Source organism: Equus quagga, chromosome 12, assembly GCF_021613505.1.
Source record: "Equus quagga isolate Etosha38 chromosome 12, UCLA_HA_Equagga_1.0, whole genome shotgun sequence".
Lineage (NCBI taxonomy): Eukaryota > Metazoa > Chordata > Mammalia > Perissodactyla > Equidae > Equus > Equus quagga.
In genome coordinates this window covers 109,950,151-109,973,090 of record NC_060278.1, presented here as the reverse complement: position 1 = coordinate 109,973,090, position 22,940 = coordinate 109,950,151, and the positions used below count along the sequence as shown (strand labels likewise).

At 51.8% G+C, this 22,940-nt stretch overlaps 1 protein-coding gene across 1 annotated transcript in view; it reads left to right on the top strand.

Annotated features, from left to right (window-relative positions):
- Positions 1-10: 10 nt before the first annotated feature.
- TAF4 (TATA-box binding protein associated factor 4) overlaps positions 11-22,940 on the top strand; it is a 74,757-nt gene continuing 51,827 nt past the window's right edge. Inside the window, exon 1 of the mRNA XM_046679054.1 lies at positions 11-388. Within this exon, the coding sequence (XP_046535010.1) occupies positions 145-388 (244 nt within the window). The 5' untranslated portion in view covers positions 11-144. The remainder of the gene's footprint in view (positions 389-22,940) is intronic.

The window sequence follows — 22,940 nt, the reverse complement described above, 5'->3', positions numbered from 1 at the left end:
GCGCCCGCCGCCAACAGTCAGCCCGGGCCCGCCGCGGCGCCCGCGCAGGTGGCCAAGGCCGACTCGCCCAAGACCGCGCTGCCGCCGGCGCCCCCGCCGCCGCAGACCCTGGCGGCCAGCTGCCCGGCCGGCGCGGGGGCCGGCATGATCCTCGGGCCAACTATGCAAGGGGCGCTGCCCGCCGCCGCCGGCCTCCCGCCGCCGGCCCCCGGCACCCCCACCGGGCTGCCCAAGGGCTCGGCCGGCGCGGTGACCCAGAGCCTGCCCAGGACGCCCTCGGCCCCCGCCAGCGGGATCCGGGCCACGCTGACGCCCACGGTCCTCGCCCCTCGTCTGCCGCAGCCGCCTCAGAACCCGACCAACATCCAGAACTTCCAGCTGCCCCCAGGTGAGTGGCCGCGCCGGGCGGGGCTCTGCTGCCCCAGCCGGGAGTCCAGGAAGTTGTGGGCCCGGCAGGACGCTGAGGTCACGGTCTTGCACAGGCCTGCAGCGTGCCGGGGTGCACCTCTGCGGGAGAGTCCTTTGAGTGTGTGTGTGTGCGCGCGCGCGCGTGCGAGGGTGGCGGCGTGCCCGGCGTGATGCGGCAGCGGGGGTCTCTCCTCGTGCAGGGTTGGCTGCAGCGCCGACTTTGCACTGCAAAGTTTCTCTGCCACTGCTCGCACTTGGGCGGGTTCTGTTCTCCTCTCCTGGCCGGGTGTGCCCCTGCCCCTTGCTCCCGTGTGGAGAGCAGTAGCAGCAGGAGCTCCCGGGGACAACTCAGTGGGTTATACATAGGATGTGGGGACTAGCTTGGGTCCAAGGTTTTCTTCCACGTGGTGTCTCCTGGTCTCTGGGATCACATATGTGGCTGTGTCCTCAGTGAACTCTCTTGCTTCTTTATTACCCTGGGCTGGGATAGGTGTCCCCTTCTGCTGCTGAGTTAGGGACCCCCCCGCCCCCACCGGTGAGGTCAGGCAGAGTGACGCCTCTCCTTGAGGCTGGGCACGTCTGCATGGAAAGCTTCTGCTTCCCTGCTAACACCGGGATGGCAGAGATCCCAGGTGAGCCTTGGAGGAATCCTGGGCACACACCCTTCCTGGTCTGTGTCCTTGCCTCAATTCCGGGCTCTGCGGTGGCATTTCAGTGCTTCCTAGAGCCACAGTGTTGTTCAGCAGTGTTATCGCTCGGAGGATGCCCGTTACTGTGCTCCTCTGAGGTCAGGGGTGGGCATGTGCGCTCCGGTCGCTGGGTCTCCTGGAGGTATGGATGCTGCAGGATCGCAGGGAGCCAGCGGCCCGCAGCCTCTGTATTTGCCACTCTCAGTTGGCTGTCATCTTGGCAGTTCTTTAGGGTTGTTCGAGTTTGATGGTGAAAGGGTCCCCCACGGCACAATGTGTCATGCTGCTTTGTTTTGGGATTCTTAGGCGAGAGGAACTTTAGCACGTGAGGCGCCCTGTTTTCTGTTCCATCTCCTCCACCTCAGCTGCGTGGACTGCCTGCGGGTGCTGAGCTTCTGGAGAGCTCCTCCCTGGCTCTGTAGTAACATGTGCTGCTGTAGCGGCCGCCGCGGTGGCAGTAGTGGAAACGGCACCTCCCGTGTCCCCTCGTGCTTTCCGAAAGGAGGGATTGGCCACTGGAAGAATTTCGTTGTCTTGCGGAGGAGAGGTTTTCCTGTCAGAGTCCGTGGGATTCGGGACTGACGGTGGAGCCTGGCAGGAATCTGTTCCTACGAATAGGAAAAGGTTACAGCCAGAAACAGTGTTCTGGGGGTGGTAGTGGGGGCTGCTGTGCTGTGAGGAGGAGACGGCGATGGGAAATGAGTTACCTAAGAGGAACTGAGGTGTCCCTTACAACACGTTTTGTTTGTTTTTGAGTTTGTAGGTGTGTTTTATTGAAGCTTCTGTTTTGCTCATTATGTGTGTTTTGACCTTTTAGTGGAAAATATGGCTGATCTTCAGTAACATTTAAAAGAGGGAATTCATGGTCGTAGCATGTTATGTAAACCGGTCCGGTGCTCTGACCCATCTGTAAAATGCCCTCAGCGGCCCTGCGTGGCTCAGCACTTGCCTTACACACAGCACAGCAGGGGCGCTTCCCTGCGCTGCACTTTTGTTATTTAAAACTGCTGTGAGCTTGTCAGGGACTCTGGGAGGCCATTCGTGGCCTGGCTGGCAGGGGCGTGTGTGAGGCCTGCAGGTGTGGCGCTTTGGGGTTGCCTGGGTGCCTTTGGTCTGAGCCTCATTTCTTCTGGGGCTGGAAAGGGGCGTCTCTGCCGTCTTTGTCAGGAGTGACCCTGGACTCACTTTCATCTGCTTTTCTGATGTCAGTGTTAGGGATGTCTGGATGTGACAAGTAGACAACTCTTTGGAAAAAACTGTAAAAACACTGACTCTTTGCATGAGTTCTCGTGAGTCTTTGTGTTAGTCTCATGTATGTGAAAGCAGAGAACAGCTCGTGTTGACGTTTGGGTGACAAATGTTGAGAGCTGTGCTTTAAAAGGGGCCACATGCTTTCTAGAAAATAAAAGATTTACATTTATCTCTTCATACCCCCTCCATTGGCTGATGAGGAACACTGATTATGTTACTTCATTTTAATAACAATAGAAGCAAAAAAAGTATAGTTAAAACTACTCCCAAAGCTGTGTAGTTTAATTCTGTAAATCAAAATGCCAGATCATGAATATTGTAGCTACATGGTGCCATTGGTTGATCAGGAAATAGTAAATCCTTCTAGTTGATGTTTCCTCTTCACTGAAATCTTTCATCATAAAAATGTATAAAGTGGAGGCAGAACTAACTTACAGAAATGACTATTGCTTGGTGAATAACTCATTCTTGTTACAATTCAGTGATTAGGGGCGGGCAGGGTTTTCAAAGCCACACATAGGTGTCAAGTGAGATAACAGACTGTTGGCAATTGGAGCCTGTGTGAAGAGGCTCACCCCTCCCAGTGCTTTCCTCCGGTAGGTCAGTTTTGAGGGTGGGAGAGGAGAGGGATGGAGGTCTCCCTGAGGTCTCAGCAAGGGCGGGGCTTAGGCCTGGCGTGTTTCGTTCTGACAGCCGACTGTAGCTCCTGTTGAGTTTGGTTTTAGCAAGCTCAGTCTTAGTCTTCTTTGTCAGGACAGTTTTATAAAGAGATGTTTATGTTATTGTAATTAACGTGCTCCTGTGAAGGTAGCAGAGCCTTGAGTTTTATCCACTGTGGAAATAACAAGATCACTTAAGAAGTCTTTAGAGTCGTTGCAGCAAAGGCAGTTGTCGTGAGAACACTGAAAAGCAGTAGTTAGAAACAGCCTGGAATAGTCATCACGTCAAGTAATGTTATGATTCTAGCTGAAAGAAGAAAAAAGTGATGACACCCAAATTAGCATGTGTGTAAAAAAAGATCTTTTCAGGTAGGCCTTACGTTAAAGATGCTCTCATATAAAGGTCATCTTTTGGCATGGCTAATTAGCATTTTCTGTAGTGTATGTCTCTTCTGCTTTCACAGAGAACTTGCTCTCCTGTTGCTCTAAGGTTTGGCCAAAGTGTAGGTTCTCATTCCAGGACAGAAACCATTTCCTCACCGTTGGCCTGGATACCTCGGCCTGGAGAACATTTGCATGCAAGTTTTTTACAATGACTACTCTAAGGTTAATATGTTTATAAGGACAGTCGTGGTTCCCATCCATAGTGAGTTGAATTGAACTCTTATCCGCGGGGGGAAGAAAAACAAGTCCACTAGGAGCTGGCTGTGCTGCTTGGGCCCAGTTGAATTCTGGGAGCACTGACCTGAGCTAGGTGGTAGAGTGTGGAGGGCAGGAACTGGAAATTTTGGTGGCTAACTTTGGCAGCAAGTGCTTTGGCACAGGGGACATTTTTAGAAGCTTAGATTTTGTTACTTGAGGGCACTCTTGCTGTTTGATCTGGGACAGAATATATGGATCCTTGGAGCCTCAGTTTCCCCAGCTAGAAAGTGGGGTTGAGGGGGTCGACCCCATGGCCGAGTGGTTAAGTTCTCACGCTCTGCTTCGGTGGCCCAGGGTTTCGCCAGTTTGGATCCCGGGCACGGACCTAGCACTGCTCGTCAAGCCATGCTGAGGCGGTGTTGCACATGCCACAACCAGGCGGACCCACAACTAAAATATACTCCTGTGTACTGGGGGGCTTTCGGGGAAAGAAGAAGGAGGAAAAAAAAGAAGATTGGCAACAGATGTTAGCCCAGGTACCAATCTTTAGGAAAAAAAAAAAAAAAGAGGGGCCGACCCAGTAGCGCAGCGGTTAAGTGTGCACATTCTGCTTTGGTGGCCCGGGGTTGGCCAGTTCGGATCCTGGGTGTGGACATGGCACTGCTTGGCACACCATGCTGTGGTAGGCGTCCCACATATAAAGTAGAGGAAGATGGGCATGGATGTTAGCTCAGGGCCAGTCTTCCTCAGCAAAAAGAGGAGGATTGGCAGCAGTTGGCTCAGGGCTAATCTTCCTCAAAAAAAAAAATTAAAATTAAAAAAAAAGAAAGTGGGGCTGACTGTTTTGTGAAGCACTGTGAAATTCCATTGGGATGAACAGTATACACTGCAGTCAAGTAGCATTTATTATTCATACACTGTCCAAGTTCCATTCCAGTTTTCACTGATTTTCAAACATTATGTTGTTATAGAAGTAGCAAAATCTAAAAAGACAGCTTTATTTCCATCAAAACCATCCCCAGACTGGAGGAGTTCTCAGTGACCGAGGAGCGTGGTGTAGCGGCTGACTCTGTTTCTGTAAGTGAGAAAGTGGTTGAGGCTGTCACACGTGGATCGTGGACGTGAGGGCTATGTTCTGCACACACGGGAGGTAGGAGGTGCAGCTGCCTGCAGAGGGCGGGCCTGGGTGTGGGGCTCGCTTGAGGCCAAAGGTCTTAACTGAATTTTCCTCTTGATATACTTAGATGAGTGACATTTGAAAAGAGAAGAATAACTTCTTGGGAGGCGTACCCGGCCAGCACTGGACAGCTCTGCTTAGTGTAAGACGGAGTTGGCTTTCCTGAGCACTGCGTCCACTCTGCTGGCTGGGCGCGGAGGCCCTCGGGGCGAGCAGGCAGTCGCTCTTCTCTCTGTCCGGCTTTCGCTCCTGGCTGTCCCCATCGTCTTTAGTGTGGACAAAGCTGTCTTGATGACTCGGTTTGGGTTGATGTTTCCTGCATATCTGAGTGGCTTTTGGAGCTGGTGATCCTCACATTTTAGCAACGACAGGAGAGGGGTCCCTGAGACCCTCCTGGGGTATCTTTCCTCACTGCTTACTGTACTCGAGGGCAGTGACTGTCTTGCGCTTCTGGCAGAGTTACTGGAGTTTGGAAAGATGACACCTTTCCAAGTCCTTTACGTTTGCCACATGAGGGCTAGATCCCAATTTGCTAGGCCCCCATAAGGAGGTCGTTAGGAAAGTGGCACCCTGGCTACGTAGGTGGCCAATGAACCCGAGGAGGCTGGAGGGCCAGCTCCCGGGATTGTTCTGTCACCTCTGGGTGTGGAGGTTGAGAGCCTGGGCTCTCAGTCGTGTGGCGGGAGATGCCCTTAAACCCCTGCCCTGGGTTTCTGGCAGGTGGGCCCCGGGCCCTCCGGCAGCCGTGTTTGATCAGAACGGGACTGACCCGGTTCAGACCCTGCCCTAGAAATGGAGCAGCAGAGTGGGACAGAGCAGTGGGGTGTGCATGTGCCCGTTTGCTTGAAGTTGCAGGATGAAGGTAGTTCCTGATATGCTTCCAAAGCTCATTTCAGCTCATAAATGTAAGCTTTCCTCATCTTAAATGATACATTTGAAGAAGGCTTTTATAAATAGCTGGTTATGTGTGAGTTGATCAAAACATAATTAACAGCTGTTTTTGAAAATCTTGAAGCAGAGATTTAAAAGGACTCTGGAGAAGCTTGCCTGAGATTTGGGGTAATTTGCATGGTTCTCAAAAGCGCTTTACTCTTCTTCGTGTGGAGGGTGGCAGGAGCCTGAGATCTTGCTGCTTGTGCCGGGAAATCCTTACTGTTCAGGGCTCTCACCTCTGAAATTTGTCTTAGGCTGGAGGTCAGCAGCCTTTTGTTTAATCAGGCCTTTGATAGTAATAAAATGGTTAAATTAAGTAAGAAAACCAAAGGAGAGGGGAGCTCTCTGCAGCAGGACCCTGTGTCCTGGGTGCACCTGGCAGTGACTGCGGCTGTTCCGTTTCCAGCTGGGCCCGAGGTTGCCATGGCGTCGTGGCGTTGTAAATTACACACGCATCTGCTTCAGAACTTTTTACTTAGAATAAAGCACCCCTGTGAAGTAGATCAAAAAGTTATGTTTGCAAATTGGGAACTTTATATTTCTGTGGTGGGGCCATGAAAGCTTTGAATTAACAGTTTTTGATTTTTACATATCCTTGAATATCTGCACCAAGGAATTAAAACCTTCAAAAAACAAAGATAGGAAAATTGTCCACAATTTAGGACCCTCCACCTCCCACAAATTTGAACATGTATGGATGCCGCCCTCGTTAGTTGGGCGTCCTTCTCTGGCTGCCTGCCTGGCGCGCTGCTGCGTACGTGTGGGGGAGGCGGTGGCTGGAGTGCTGAGGCTCCGTCGCCTCCCGGGGTGGGCTTCTTGGCCAGGCATGCAGCTGCCCCTGAGCTCAGAGCCCCACTGCAGCTCTGCCGCCCTGTGAGGCCAAGCCAGGCCTTCGTTCTTCCCTCCTGAGGTTAAAGTCTTGCTGGGACCGTCCGTTTCTTCCACATGGCCCCGGAGGAAAGGACATCCATGCTGCTTTTGACCCCCAAACTTGTGAGGAGGAGTGTGACCAGGTGGGAGGTGGTGCAGGACATCGGTGCTGACACTGGGGGACTTGCGTCCCAGAGGGCCTACTTCCGAAGGTTTTCCAACTCCAGAGGTTGGGGATGTCCTCAAACTGTTCTTTACGATCGCATCAAATTGGACGTCAGCTTTTAGAACTGAGGAGCAAGTGGTAAGAACTTTCTGTAGTTCTGAAGTGACTTGTTTTGGGGGTCAGTGGTCTGAGTACACACTGAGTGGCCAGGGCGGGACACTAGGAGCCAGGACAGCTAAGCCCACCTCCCCAGTGCTGTGCGTGGTCTTCCAGGTGTGAGTCTGGTGGCTAAAGCGGCAGGCCTTGGCCCAGAACACTCTGCCAAGTGCAGAGAAAGGCCTTGTGGGTCAGCCGATGAGACCGAGGGCTTTGGGGAGGGACAGTGCTGGGGGCGGCGGGGTGGGCGTGCTGCGCGGCCGGCCGTCTTACCATTGTGGGTGAAGGGGAAGGAGACAGCTTTTTCCGCTTTTGAGCTTTGTCTTGAAGTTCGTGGGAAGCTGCTCAAGAAGAGTTTTTAAAGGAATTTTATGCCTTTCACGGAGGAGCTTTGTCTTTGTGGTTTTTGGTATAATCCATTTACGGGTTTATGTGGATAGACGTCGGGTGTTAGCACAGCAAATAACGGAACAGGCCTTCTTCGTGTCGAGTTTGATCTTGTAAAAATGCTGCACAACAGTAGCATCTTGAGTGTTACGACAGTTATTTGAGGAGTGAGAAAGGAAAGCCTTGATTGACTATTAGTTAAATTAAAAATTGTTAGTCACTTAGAAATGACTTCTTTTCCTACCTGTTTTTTCTGATTATAAAATTATTTTTATTCATTATAAGAAGTTTGGAAAGAAAAAATTGGAAGAAGAAAAGAAAACCACTAGTAGTCCTCCTTTGCCCGGACTGTTCACTTTTGGGCCCGTATCACTTCAGCCTGTGTTCATGCAGATGCACTTCTGGTCTTTACAAAATTAGCATGGTTTGTGGTCCCAGTGTGTCACCTGCCTTATCCTGCTTGTGTTTTGAGTGCATCCCCCGCCCCTCGGTGGTCTTGAAGCTCCCTTCTTCTGCCTGCTTCTCTACTGTGACAGGCCGTCACTTTGTCACAGGCCCCTGGGACAGGCTGCTGTGGGTAATATCCACTTGTCTGTATAAATGACCCTTAGCTGGAGGTCTGTGCACAGCTCTGTGTGCATCTGCTGGGTTGAGCATTTTCAAGTGTTTGATACAAATTGCCTTCCAGAGGGCTCGACTGTTTACCCATTTAAAACCATTGTTTTTAGAACCATGGCCAAAATACGACTTTTTAGAAATCAGTACCATTCCAAAGGCTTCCTTAGAAAGTTGTCTCTGGTTTTAAGTTGCATTTATTTGACTAAGTGAATTTAAACGTCTTCACATGAACATTGATTGAGACCGTGGCTCGTTTGTAATCGTTCCTTCCAGGGTGTGTATGAGCCGTGAGGAAGGCTGTTGTGGGTGCTGGGGGTCCAGCCTGGGGTCCCAGGACTGGCGGAGCCCTGCTCTGGGGGCGGTTTGGTTTGGTGGGGGCCAGGCAGTCAGGAAGTAAACAGAGCGTCCACGTTTTCTCATCACGATAAGTGTGATGAAGGAATAAACAGCGTGCTGAGCCTGGGTGCCCAGGGGGCACTGCTGCATGGGCCGGGGAAGGCCTTTCAGAGCAGGTGCCCTCGGAGCCAAGACCTGGGTGGTGAGAAGGGAGCCAGTGGCGTGCAGCCCGGGACTGGCTTCCAGGCGGAGGAAACAGCAGTGGAAGGCCCCAGGGGGGTCAGAGCAGTCCCGTGCTGGAGTACGTGAGTGAGGGCGAGCCTCGGGAGACAGGTGGGGGCCCTCTGTCACGGAGACCCAGTGTAGAAGGGCATGGGCCTGCTCCGGTGGCCATTGGACTTCTCACAGTAGCAGGGACCTGGGCTTCATGGTTCCAGCTTTGAAAGGTCCTGAACGGCTCCTGTGGGCTCTGCTTTGCATGGGCTGCAGGCACTCAGGTTGAGGTGAATCCTGCTGGCTGGCCGGCAGGGGTGAGTGGTCATGAGGCAGCCTGGCCTTGAGGTGCAGGTCCCTTTCTCCTGACTGCAGAGCCTGTTGGGTCCTTCAGCCTGTGCCTGGGGGCTGTCTTGGTGGACAACCTGCAGGTCCGCACATGGCCTCGCACGCCTGGGCAGTGGTTTGTGAGTTTGGTCAGTCAGTGGGTCAGCAAACATTAATTAAGCACCAACTTCAGGTCAGACCTTGTGCTGGAGTAGGACAGTTCCCGTCCTTAAGGAATTACTTTCTGATGGGGTTGTGCTGGGGAGCCGCAATAGATCAGTTTGTAAGGGGTGGAGGCGGGTGTAAATATAATGTCCTTTCTGCAGTGGAGTATCATTAGCTGCTCCCTCCCCTGGTGTGATTTCTCACCATAGGCATTCCGTCTGTTCTATTGAGTTTTGGACACTGGAGTTTCCTCTCTTGCTTTGGACTGATTAGGTAATACCAGGTTTCGTGCCACTTAGTTATGTATTTAGCGGTCAAGAAACTCAGTTCAGAACGTCTCCTTGTGAGGCCCTGGAGCGATACAGTAAAGGCACCCTCCAGGTGGGGTGCAGGGCTTTTGTCTGGCTGCAGGGAGGCCTGGAAAAGAGCCTTGAACCAGAGCTCATCAGGAGTCGTGTGAGTCCAGGCAAGGATCCTGACCTCTCTGGGCCTTGGTGGCCTCGCCTGGGCAGTCAGTGGTCCGGCCCCTGCTTTCATTTCATGCTGAGTTTGGAAACCAGTGACTGGGTGCTGGTCCTGGGACCGATGGTGGAGGCTACCCTCTTCCAACTTTGGGGGGCTTGCAGTCCAGACAAACTTCCGCATAGGTCTCTGAGACTGCACTTGGGGACCGTGTCAGCTCGGCAGCCTCGGGGGCTGCCATCAATCTCCTAGTGTGGTTGGGGCTGCTGCCGACCTGCCTTGGACTCATTACTCCAGAGAAAACTGTCGTGTCCCCAGTTGGAAAAGCCACAGGCCTAGCCTTAGTGAGACTGGTGGGGTTTCACCTCGAGGACACACTCATGAAGGGACAGTGTGTGACAGTGCAGAGCTGTGCGAAGTGACTGGACTCTGTTCCTGGTGTTAGCACGGCTAGATGGCAGACGTACGCCGTGCACAGAAAGCAGGTTGGGGGTGGTGCACAGTGTGAGTCCATTTCCATGGCTTTGAAAGGACACACGTTGTTGGGGTCTGTGTGCTCCACGCCTGTGTGTCCTGGGCATGTGTTTGTTCAAGGGTGGGAAGTCATCCACAGGATGTGCTTGAGCTCCCTGGAGGTGGCTGCTTCTGAGGAGGCTGCCTGGGGATGGGACCTTTACCTTTATCTGTAATATTTTATTTTTCTTAAAGAGACCTGAAGCTGTTATGGTAAATTTTGACGGTCATTTGTTCTGGGTGGTAGATCCCAGAGTGTTTATTCTTGTAATTGTGTGGATTTTAAACTTTTTCAAGCCAACTCTCGGATGTAATTGGCAGTGGATGCTCAGTGCAGCGTTGTGGGCAGGCGCCGGCTGGAGCTCCAGCCGTGGGAGGTGTGGCCTTGGTCCCTCAGGTGCCCCTGCTACCCCTTGGTTGTGCGCTCCCTCTCGGCTGCTTTTGCCTAAGGTCATTCCATCCCTTCTGCTTGGGGCTGCTCCACTTAAGGACCTCCCCCAATTTCTGGTTACTTCTAGAACGAAGCCCAGACTACTGACAGTGGCCTCACTGCGGGGAGTTCATAGTCTGGCCCCCGTGCTCCAGCCCACGACTGCTTTCTTCCTGTCGGTTGGCACGCCAGATCAGCGCTGCACTTTACAACTGCTCTTCTCTTTGCTGAGAACGTTGTTTTCTGGGTGCTTCTGTTCGTTATTCAGGCCCCAGCTCCAGCACTGCTTCTGCACGCTGGCTTTTGTGGCCCTCTCGGCAGAGCGGGGTGCCGTCTCAGGACCGGTGTGTCTCACTGAGGCCCATCTCTGCCAGTCCCGGTGGTGGGGCAGGTGGTTCTGAGGCCGGGCAGGTGGTTCTGAGGCCGTCCAGGTGGGCCTTTCAGTGGGCTTACCTGTTAGTCTCCCCTGCGGTCTTGCCATTTAAGCAGGAGCACCTGAGGGCAGAGAGCGTGGCTTGTGCCACGTTTGTGAACTTCAGCATCAGCGTGGCCCTCTCGTGGCAGGATGTCTGTGGCGTGAGTCAGGGAGTCTCCTGGAGGTGTTTGTGGTCTGACTGCCTGGCAGACAGGCGGGAAGTCTGGGAGGCCGTTAGTCGGGAGGGGATGTTGCTGCATCTCACATGCTTACGCTTGAGCAGCCACAATCTTCGGTCCTTGCGTGGCCTGCGTTGTTTAGGTGTCGTTTCAACAGGTTAATAAGCACCTACCGATAGCACCCACAGCAGAGCTGGGACCTTGCCAGCATCCCACATGATTGTCTGAACCTCACAGCCCCCAGCCTCTGGCAGCCATTGTCCTGACCCTGTGGTCACCCTGGCTTTGCTTCCTTTTTCCTACTTGCTCATGGCCTCTTCCTAAACATTGCTAAACACGTGTTTTATTTTAGCTTTAATTTTGTATAAAGAGCACCATGCTGTGGGTCATCTTTTGGTACCTTTGCCACTTAAATGTCATGTTGAAGATTCTTCCCTCCTGTGCTCTGGGATGGTTTGTCAACTGGAGACACCACAGCTTCTTTATCTCCTCTCTGTCATTCGTGATAAGGGCCGTCATACCTCGCCCAGGTCTCCTGCTCTGGGCAGCAGAGAATGCACTTGACTTGTTGTGGGAGCTTAGGAGATATGGCCAAACCGTGGTTCACAGGGCCACACGGATTTCCCCTTTCCAGCGATATCTGAAAGATTCTGAGAACAGGCTAGTTATTTGTTGATGAAAACTGAAGTGCTTGGTTCTAGATGTATAAGTTTAGATTGCCCACCAAATATCCAGGTGGACAGTCAGGGAGAACTGAGATGTGAGCCTGAAATTCAGAGGTGGGTTCAGGGCTGGGGATCTAGTGGAGGGGTGGCATCTCTAAAAGATTGGTGATATTTTAAACCATGGGGACAGTGTGCTCACCTGGTTTGGTGGAGGGGCAGGATAGCCAAGGAGAAAAGAAGACAGCCCGGAGACCTGTTCCGGACATTCTGACAGCTCGAGGTGGAACAGGAGGAGCCAGCAAAGGGCGCTGAGGAGGAGAGCAGGCGAGGCAGAGGGCCCACAGGGAGCCGCAAGGGGAGCCGTGGCGTTGGGCCTGGGACCCACAGAAGTGGCAGGTCATGGGTCAGGAGTGCGTCAGGGAGGTGAGTGCCTTTGCCTGCCCAAGTAGGAGGCCGGTTGGGGAGGTGAGGATGGAGGCCCTTGGCTTTGGCCTCTGGGGGCCGGGGTGGGCCCGTCCTGACTGGAAGCTGAGGGAGCGACTTGAGGGGTTGCAGACAGTGCTTCGGGGACGCTTGTTTTAGAAGGGGAATGGAGTCTGAGGACCATTTCTTTGTTTCTAGGCTTGTTTCTTAAAGATTAGAGATTTTAGAACAGTGCTCTCCAATAGAAATGTAATGTGGACCACACATAATTTGAAGTTTCTAGTAGCGTGTTAAAAAGTACAAAAAGCGTGAAAGTACGAAAAGATAAAGTTAATTTTACTATATCTGACGTAAATCACTGCATCCGAGGTTTACCCTATCGACACGTCACCGGCATCCACGTCATCCCGAGCTGTTGGCGTCCTTTGCTTCCTGCCGTGTCTTTGGAACCCCCTCATGTGTTCTCTGCTCTTGCACAGCTTGGTCAGGTGCTCAGTGGCCACCGCCCACGGCTCGTGGTGGCTCCTCAGTGTGTACTTCTGGGACAAGTCGGCTATTGCCACAGGGGAGGGAGAGAATGAGAATGTGGGGGCCAGGGCCCAGGGGCCCCCAGGGTCAGAGGACAGGGCAGCCAGTGGGCTACAGGGATGGAGGGGGTGGTCTAGCCGCTGTGGGAGGTGAGATGTCTGGTCAGGCCTTCAGAGGAGAGTGCTGGGGGAGGGGCTGTGGGGGTAGCTGAGGGAGAGGACAGGAGCTGGGCTGGAGGGACGCTGAGCCAGAGGGAGGGTGATGTCACCAGGCCAAGAGCCTTCCTGGAGCTGAAGGTGAGGAGCTGAAGTGGCCGAGCCCCACCTCCTGTCAGGGGTGAGAGGAAGAGCTTGTCCTGGAGAGGGCAGCAGGTATGGGCAAGGTGCAGCTGGGGGAGCCAGGAGAGGGGCAGTTGGGTGGGTCTGGGCTGGATGGCGGGGAGGCAGGTGGCCGCCCCCTGGCTTTGTGGGGGTCCAGGAGCACTACGTCACCATGAGAAATCAGTGTCCCAGGATCAAACTAGAAATACAGTTTTTTCCGAAGAGGAGCACCCTGGCTGGAGAGTAGGTCGCCACGCCAAGGTGGCACCAAAGGTGGCCGGAGGGGTGAGGTGTTGGGCGCATTACACAAGGATGATGGTAATGGATTGTTCATCAGGAGCGTTTTTGGATGAGAATGACAGGAGGACACTGTTGACAGTGGAGCCCGGACGAAAGATGTCAATGAATTGTTCTGGGCAGGTCGGCCCGGTGGGGCCTGCAGTGTGCATCCAGCAGGCTGGAGGCGACCCCTGTGGCCCCGCCCTGGCTGGGCCCTCAGTATCCGCCACAGCCCGCCTCCTCTTGCCTCCCTGGTGCTGACGTCAGGCTGGGGCTGGTCTCCAGTGACTCTGAGAGGAAGGCTGTGTGGCGAGCAGACTTCTCTCTGCCTGGCTGCCTGAGACACCTGTGTCCCAGCCTCAGATGGCCGGAGAGGAGGCGCCTTTGGAACTTGACCTTGAGCCCGGTTTTGCCGGAGGTCTCGTCCGCCTCTGATGCTCATGGTCTCCTGGGCGCGTGCCCCTGCTGGCATTGCCATCGAGCCTGGGTCCCTGGGTGCTCCAGTTCTCAGGTTGGGGACAATGTGTGCCGTTATTTCTGTGGGAATTTCCTCCCTTCCCAATAGTTTCCTGCCCGTCCTCTCTGAAACGCCTTTTAGTTTGTCAAGAGCATTTTTTGTGTTCAGGTGGTTTGTTTTCATGTGTTCTCTCGTTTTGGGTGCCCTGTCTTCCTAGCTCTCTCTGAGTTGCTTCGTGAGAGAGGAGCCCTGCTGATGTGCACAGAACAGCACTCAGCACATAGTAGGTGCTCAGGTGGCTGTCTTGTTGGAGCCTTTCGTGAAGCGTCTAGGCGTCTTGGCTTGTCTGAGCATGGTATGAACGAGGGGTGCAGAGCCGTCGCGGCGCCCTGGTACGCCTCGTCTCGAGGTGGTCAGGTGGGACTAGATGGGGGACCTCTTGATGCCAGAATGTCCTCAGTTTCTTAGGAAAGAACCTTCTAGCATTAATTCTTCTGCCTAGAGCCTGGGCATGTGGCTGCTGTGTGCTATTTAGATGTGCCCTCAGTTCCTGTCCATGGTCACTGTTGGTGGCAGGTGCATCCCTGAGCCCCTGGGGTTCTGGGCAGACCCCCATCTTGTTCTTCTGCCTGGAGTCTGCTTTCCCTCTTTGATGCATTTGTTGAAATCTCTTGTCCTACTTGTATTCTTTCCTTCTCTTGGCGGCTTGGCACCATTTAAATTCCTTTCTTCTTGGTTTAGTGGGGTCTTGGCGGGAGAAGGGGTGCAGGGAGCCAGGAGATCATTCTGCTGGTCAGCCAGCTACCCAGAGGTTGGGTTAGGGGTGCTGCCCTGGGATCTCGGACTGCTCCAAAGCAGTTATCCTAGATAGCTTGTTTTTTTTTTTTTGGTAAAGACTTCTGTTTTAGAGCAGTTTTTGGTTCAATTTTTAGAGCAAAATTAAGAGCAAAGTACAGAGATTTCCCATATATATCCTGCCCCAAACATACATAGCCTCCCCCATTATCAACATCTCCCAGTGGAGTGGTACGTGTGTTACAGTTGATGAACCTTCATGGGCACATCGTATTATCCAAAGTCCGTAGTTCACGTGACAGTTCTCTCTTGGTGTTGTAGTTCCACGGGCTTGGACAAACGTATGGTGACATGTCTGTGTCATGTGTCACACACAGTAGTTCCCCTGCCCTGACAATCCTCTGTGCTCCAGCTGTTCATTCCTCCCCCAAACCCCTGGCAACTGCTGATCTTCTCACTGTCCCCGTAGTTTTGCCTTTCCCAGAACGTCAGATAGGTGGACTCATACAGTGTGTAGCCTTTCAGATTGGCTTCTTTCATTTAGTACTGCATTTATGATCCCACTGTGTTTCTTGATGGCTTAATAGCTCATTTCTTTTTATCACTGAGTAAGATTCCACTGTCCGATGGACCACAGTTTATTTATCCATTCACCTACTGAAGCATGTCTTGGTTCCTCCTGAGTTTTGGCGACCAGGAATAAAGCTACTGTAAACATTTGTGTGCAGGTTCTGTGTGGACATAAAGTTTTCAGCTCCTTTGGGTAAATACCAAGGAGCATGATCGCTGGGTCGTATGGTAAGAGTATGCTCAGTTTTGTAAGAAACCACCAAACCGTCTTCCAAGCCGCTGCACCGTTTTGGGTCCCCCAGCTGTGCACGAGCGTCCCTGTTGCTCCATGTCCTTGCCCGCGTTTGCTGTGGTCAGGGCTTTGGGTTTCGGTGGTTCTCATAGGTGTGCAGTGGTGTCTCCTTGTTTTAATTTGTGTTTCCCTGATGACATACGATGTGGAGCACCTTTCCTCTGCTGATTTGCCATCTGTCTGTCTTCTTTGGTGAGACGCCTGTTCCGGCTTTGGCCCATGTTTGGTTGGGTTGTCTGTTTTCTTACTGTTTGAAGGGTACTTTGTATGTTCTGGATAATAGTCTTTTGCCAGATGTATCTTTTGTAAGTATTTTCTCCCATCTGTGGCATGTCTTCTTATTCTTTTGATACTGTCTTTTGTAGACCAGACTTTTTTTTTTTTGCTGAGGAAGATTCGCCCTGAGCTAACATCTTACCAGTCTTCCTCTATTTTATATGTGGGTTGCTGCGACAGCATGGCCGCCGCCGAGTGGTGTAGGTCTGCACTCAGGAACTGAACCCAGGCTGCCGAAGTGGAGCAAGCTGAACTTAACCACTAGGCCATGGGGCCAGCTCTGAGCAAATGTTTTAACTTTAATGACGTTCAGCTTATCAGTTTTTTTTTTCATGGATTGTGCCTTTGGTGTTGTTTCTAAAAGATCATCACCAAACCCAAAGTCATCTAAGTGTCGTCCTATGTTATCTTCTAGGACTTTTCATTTTGGGTTTTACGTTTAGGTCTATGATTCATTTTGAGTTAGTGTCCATGAAGGGTGTAAGGCCTGTGTCTTGATTCATTTTTCTGCATGTGAATGTCCGGTTGTTCCAGCACTGTTTGTTGAAGAGACTCCCTTTGCCACCTTGTATTGTCTTTGCTCCTTTGTCAAAGACCCATTGACTCTACTTATATGGGTCTATTTCTAGGCTCTCTATTCTGGTTTTTTTTTTGTTGTTGTTTTTTGTTTGTTTGGTTTTTTTTGTTTTGAGGAAGATTAGCCCTGAGCTAACATCTGCCGCCAATCCTCCTCTTTTCGCTGAGGAAGACTGTCCCTGAGCTGACATCTGTGCCCATCTTCCTCTACTTTATATGTGGGATGCCTGCCACAGCGTGGCTTGTCAGGTGGTGTGTAGGTCTGCACCCAGGGTCTGAACTGGTGAACCAGGCCGCTGAAGCAGAACGTGCAAACTTAACTGCCAGGCCACTGGGCCAGCCCCGTAGGCTCTCTGTTCTATTCCGTTGATCTATTTGTTTATTCTCTCCTCAATACCACACTGTCTTGATTACTGTAGCTTTATGGTAAGTCTAGAAGTTGGGGAGTGTCATTCTTCCAACTTTGTTCTTCTTCAGTATCGTGTGGGCTGCTCTGGGTCTTCTGGCTCTCCACATAAGCTTTAGAATCAGTTTGTCGATATCCAGAAAATAACCTGCTGGGATTTCGATTGGGATTGTTTTAAATCTATAGATCAAGTTGGGAAGAACTTATATCTTGACAATATTGAATCTTCCTATGAATATGGAGTATCTCTCCATTTATTTAGTTCTTCTTTGATTTAATTCATCAGAGTTTTGTAGTTGGCTTTGTACGGATCTTGTACGTATTTTGTTAGAGTTATAACTAAGTGTTTCATTTTTTTGGATGTTAATGTAAATGGTATTGTGTTTTTAATTTCAAATTCCATTTGTTCATTGTTGGTATATAGGTAAGTGATGGACTTTTGTATATTAGTGTTATATCCTGCAACCTTGCTATAACCACATATTAATTTCAGGAGTTTCTTGTTGTCAGTTCTTTCAGATTTTCTTCATAGATAATCTTGTGACCTGTGAACAAAGGCAGTTTTATTTCTTCATTTCTACTCTGTATACCTTTTATTTCCTTTTCTTTTATTGCACTGGCTAGGACTTCCAGAGCCATGTTGAAAAGGGATGGTGGAGGAGACGTCCTTGCCTGTTCCTCATCATAGTGGGAAAGCTTTGAGTTTCTCAGCATTGAGTACAGTGTTAGCTGTGGGTTTTCGTAGATATTTTCTATCAAGTTGAGGAAGTTCCTCTCTGTTTCCGGTTTACTGAGAATTTTATGGTGATTGGGGATATTTTGAGGAGAGTTGACGGTGAGCAGCCTCCTTGGGAGTTCAGAGAGTGAGCAGACAGGGAAGACTGTGGGAGGCTCCCGCTACCTCTGGGTCTCAGGAGGTGTGCCCTGGTCTTGTCTGGTGCGAATGGGACAGTGAGAGACATTACCCCTGTAAGGGCAGGTGATGGGCCAGGGGACAGGTCACAGAAAGAAGGAGACTGGGGAGAGGTTGTGGAGGGGGAGGAGGAAGACAGGACAGAAGTGGAACCCAGGAGGGTACCGTGAGTTCTGTGCCCACTGGGGGCTGGGTGGTGGTGCCAGGCACTGTGTGCATCTCCTGCATTCCCCACTGGCCTCTTTGCAGACAGGTTACTGAGGCTTTGGTGGGTGAGGTGCTCTGCCCAGCGTCTGCCTGCTCAGTTGCGATGGTGGCCACTGGGCATGGGCACGAGCGCTGCTGTTTTCTGGAAGAGCCACGGCAGTGACGAAGACAGTTGCGTGGTGCAGGTGATGCAGGTGGGGGAGTCAGAGATGCTACAGCTGGAGCTGGGAGGATGAACACGTGCAGGGCAGTGGATGAGGCCTCTGCCAGGGGAGAGGATGAACACGTGCAGGGCAGTGGGTGAGGCCTCTGCCAGGGGAGAGGATGAACACGTGCAGGGCAGTGGGTGAGGCCTCTGCCAGAAGAGGGGCTGTCTGGGGAGGGGAGGGCAGTGCAGGGGAGAGGTTGAACGCTGGGAGGCCAGAGGAAGGGGAAAGTCTGCTCTCGCTCTGCAGATGGTTCTGCCTGTCACTGTCCTCCTGAGCCAAGGTCAGGACGGGGCCCAGGTGGTGACACCCACCAGCGGGGCTTTTGTGAGAGCCAGGTTCCACTGCTGACTGCCTGTCCCAGCCAGACCTTGGGCAGTTAGCAGTGCCCCTTCCAGAGGACAAGGAGGTGTGCCCGGGGGAGCCAGGTGCAGTGATGGACTGTCGCTCTTCTCAGTCCCCGAGTGTGAGTTCAGTGTTTTTAGAAAGCATTTTTGGTGCACCAGGCTCCCCAGAGGCAAGCCCCGTCTTTGGTCTGGGGTTCAGGTGAACAGGCAGCAATGTGTTCCAGTGCCAGGAAGGCCCTGGCCGTGTTGCTGCTGGAGGGAACTGGCTCAGCTTGAGCCCACTGGGGGTTTTGGGGGACTTTAGGGGTGATTTTCAGTACTTGTGTTAGAAAATGACCCTCCTCGGTGAGGGGGTGTCCTGTCCTGGTGGTGGGACGGAGTGGGCGTGGTGGCCAAACACAGTTGGTGCTAAGGAGGGAAGTGCATCTGGGGTGGCCCTTGGGGGTGGGGGCTAGCCTTGGCAGAAGGGCTGAGGTAGGAGGAAGGGTCTGGGGGCAGCTGGACCTGGCAGCTCCCAGGGAACAGGGTTGTGAGTGATGCTTGTTGATCAGGTAGCCCTGTGTTGGAGGTCCTGGTGAAGAACTTGAGCGGCTGGTGTTGATGTGGTGGGTCTTTGGCATCCTGGACTGTGTCATTTTCCATATGATTGACATTTGGTAGTGACGTTTATGCTCTGCCGTGCTCTTACCATGGAGCCCGGGGTCCCTTTTGTGGGCAAGCCCGATATGTTCCAGAGCGGATGGAAGCACTTCGGGCGTGAACAGTGTGAGTGCTGTGTTTACAGCGGAGGGGAGGAGGGCTAAGTGTTTAAGCATCTCGGGCAAGTGTCCCTTTTGTAAGATTTTACCACCCCCACTTAAGGTCAGGTTATTACAAATGAGGCTGTGTCCCCGAAGCTTGGAGTGTTGTTTTCAGACTGGGAATCCACCCGACACGTCCTGTTTTGCTTTGGTTAGGGTCTTCGCTTGGCTTGCATGTGTACCTCAGTTTCCCTTTCCCGTGTAGGGTCCTCGTTTTAGGGGGAGGAAAGTAAGGCCAGCATACTGGGGCTTTGCTGTGTGATGTCCTGGACTCTTGCTCCCGCCCTGGAGGAGGTCTTAAAGAAGTGCCTGCTCAGTCAGACCAGGTGTGCCCTTCCTTCCAGAAGGATGGCATCTCAGGGCTGGAGTGCAGGCGGCTGGATGGCCCCTGAGGAGACCAGCGCTTCCGTCTGCCTTGGGACTGAGAGACTGGCTGCAGAGTCCCCAGAAATGAAGGTGTGTCGCACTGATGGTGACATTGAAGTCGCCATCCTAAGAAGAAAGAGTAATTGTAGAAAAACAGATGGCGATCTTGATGACTGCAGGTTAGGAAAAGATTTCCTAGGACACAAATAGCATGAACCATAGAGGAAAAGATCAGTAAACTGGGCTTCAGAATTAAAGGACAACTTTTGCTAGTTGGTGGACATTGTTAAGTAATGAAAGGCAGGCCGTGGAGTGAGACAGTTTATCTAACAGAACTTGTGAGCAGAATACGGGAAGGGGTCTTACAGCTCAGTGGTAGGAAGAAGGCAGCTCTGTTGAGAATGGGCAGAAGGTTTGAACGGACACAAAAGAAGGTAAAAAATGGCCAGCAGGCATGTGAAAAGATGCTTTCATCATTACTCATTAGAGAAATGCAAATTCAAGCCCCCGTGGGGTACCCCAGCCATGCCACCACCACTGACATGGCCAGAATTAAAAGGACAGACCGCACCTCCTGTCGGTGGATGTGGAGGTTGCGCAGCCCTCCACGCTGCTGGGAGAGCGCCAACGGGCACAACCAGGTAGGGGCACACAGCTTGGCAGCTGCTTGAAACATGCAAGGTGTGCTTGCCGGGCCCAGCAGCCCCGCTCTCAGAGAAGTGAGACACGTCCACACGAGGCTCGTTGAGAACGTTCGCAGCGGCTTTATTTCTGATAGCCCCAACTGGAACTCACTCACATGTCCGTCGGGTGGTGACTAGTACGTGGAGCATGGGCCATGCTTGCAGTGGACTACCGCTCAGTGACACAGAGGAACGGAGTATGGATGCCTGTTACAACGTGGAGGGCTCTAAAAATACCCTGCCAAGTGCCAGAGGCCAGAGGCAAAGGCCATCTCTTGTGTGGTCCCACTTAGATGAAATTCTAGCGAAGGCTGAGCTCTGACAGCAGTTGTGGGAATGGGGCGTGATCGCAGTGTGGCGTCAGGGGACTTTTAAGTTGATGGAGATGTTTTCAATCTTGATTGTGGTAGTGAGTACACAACTGTATACATTTGCCCAAGCACATCAGATTGTACCCTCAAAATGGGTAAATTTTATTCTTTGTAAATTGTATTTTATTAAAGTTGTACAAAAAAGTTCCTGGTGCTTCCTTTTCTTCCTGGCTTGGTTTTGCATAATGTTTCAGGAGAAAGAAAGGTAGTTAGCTGTAGGTGGAGTTGTAATTTGTTTTCGTGTATTTGTTTGACATCTCCTGAAACCAGGATCTGATAGAACAAGAAGTTGGGACTGGCCTGTTAGATCTATACTGGCTACCTAATGTCAGTTTTCTTTTCTTTTCTTTTTTTTTTTGATGAAGATTAGCCCTGTACTAACTACTGCCAACCCTCCTCTTTTTGCTGAGGAAGACTGGCCCTGAGCTCACATCCGTGCCCATCTTCCTCTACTTTATACGTGGGACGCCTGCCACAGCATGGCTTTTGCCACGTAGAGCTGTGTCCGCACCCGGGATCCGAACCGGCAGACCCCGGGTGGCTGAGAAAGGGAACGTGCGCACTTAACTGCTGCGCCACCGGGCTGGCCCCTAATGTCACTTTTCTGATGTTTAAAATAGAGCGGGTGCGTGGGAGTCTTTGCATGAGATAAGGAGTTTATCAGTTGCGCCTGCAAGAAAGGGGTTACTGCCACCCCCAGGAGGCCCCTAGGAACAGTTCTGTGGGACCTGAGTCAGTTCCATTTTGGTTTGTTCAAGCAGAAGCGTTTGTCTGTCTTCGTGAAAGTCGAGTGTCCGGCAGGGGCTGGCCATGCATTTAGCCCCACAGATCCATGGGGTTCTTCTCGGGCCTGCCTGTTTCAGCAGTGGCCGGCATAAGGTGTAGCTTACATAGTCTGTGCTTGCAAACAGGATAGCACCTGGTTTCTAAATAGTTGCTTTCTTTGCAAGTAAGGAAGACATGCTCATCATAGAAAATTTGATAAAGTCAAAAAAGTATGGGGAAGAAATGAATAATAACCTATATTCCTGTTACCAAGAGATCATTATAATTATCTCTGACACTTTGTTTCCTGATTTCTAAAATTTCCCAGGTCCTTAACTGCTCTATGGTAAACAAGATTTTAATGGATGTGTGGCTGAGTTAACATTCATTCGTCCATTCTTTGGTACTTATCGAGTGCCAACCGTGTCCCAGGCACGGTTATATGGGGCGGGGGGACTGCTCTAAGGAGGGAGTGTGCCTGTTCCATGAAGCTCACACACACATGCACATTGTATGTCTAATCAGTTCCACAAAGAAAATGAGGCATGATAAGGTGTAGAGCAGACCAGGGGGCTATTTAGGTGGGGTGCTCAGGGGCGCCTCTCCAAGGAGGGGCAGCACAGTGAGCCCTGGAGTGCTGGCTGGAGAACTTTCCAGATAGCAGGTTCTGCATGCATTCTGGGAGCGGCCAGTGGGGAGAGTGGTAAGGTCTTTAAGAGGCAGCAGGCCTGTCGTGGTGGATGCCAGCCGTGGTAGGTGTGAGCGTGGTGGTGTGAGCGGTGGAGGGTGGCGGTGGGCTTGCGCTTTGCCTGAGTGGTCTTGCCGTCTCTCCTGCTGCCGTGTGCGTGGCCGTCTCCCTCCGGAGCTGACCCGGATGTTCTGGCTGTCCTTCCTCGTCGTATTGACTGTAACTGGAGTAATTGTTCTGTATCATAAGGCGAGTCAACAAGGTGAGGTTCCTGGAGGTGGCCTCTTTTCTGGTCGCCTGCCATCTCTGTGCTCTGGAGGCCTTGGAGGACTCCGTGTTGGGGGCCGGCCCTCCTCTCTGTCGTGGTCGTCAGTGAGAGGTCTCAGCATGTCCTGTGTTCTCCCTGCTCCAGGCCTGCAGGCAGGCTTTTCCCAAGGATGGGGAGTGGTCTTTAGAGGAAAACGGCTCTGCAGAAACCCTGGGGTGGGGGGTCGGGGGGGGAGGGGCCGCTGGGGCTGGGGCTGCCAAGACGTGTCACTGCTTCTGGGTCTGCAAGTGAAGGGAGCCAGGAGATAGAGGGCAGACCCCGGGGGGGCTGAGGTCCATATTTCCAATTCAGATTTTAACAGAGCAGCTTCCCCACTAAATTCTTTGAAAGTTTGTTTGTATCTCTCTCGCACAGAAAGTCTTGGATCCTGATAATTAACATAAACATATTTATTTACTTGGCTTACCCTACCATATACTTAAAAATAGTTTCAAAATTACAACAATAAAACCAAAGTTTAAGATTTCTGTGTAGTTCTTTGTGTGTTCAAACTCCATTGAAATGTCTTTTTTCTATATGTTGTGTTACCAATTTGAGAAACAATTTCATTTTATTTGTTTTCAACTTGTGTCTGTTTTTTTGTTTCTTTTAATTGTATATTTTGAATGTGTGATACAAAAAGCCGGATTTTTTAGAAGCACTTTGTCTCTATTCCCTCTCTTCCTCTCCCCTAGAGATAATTT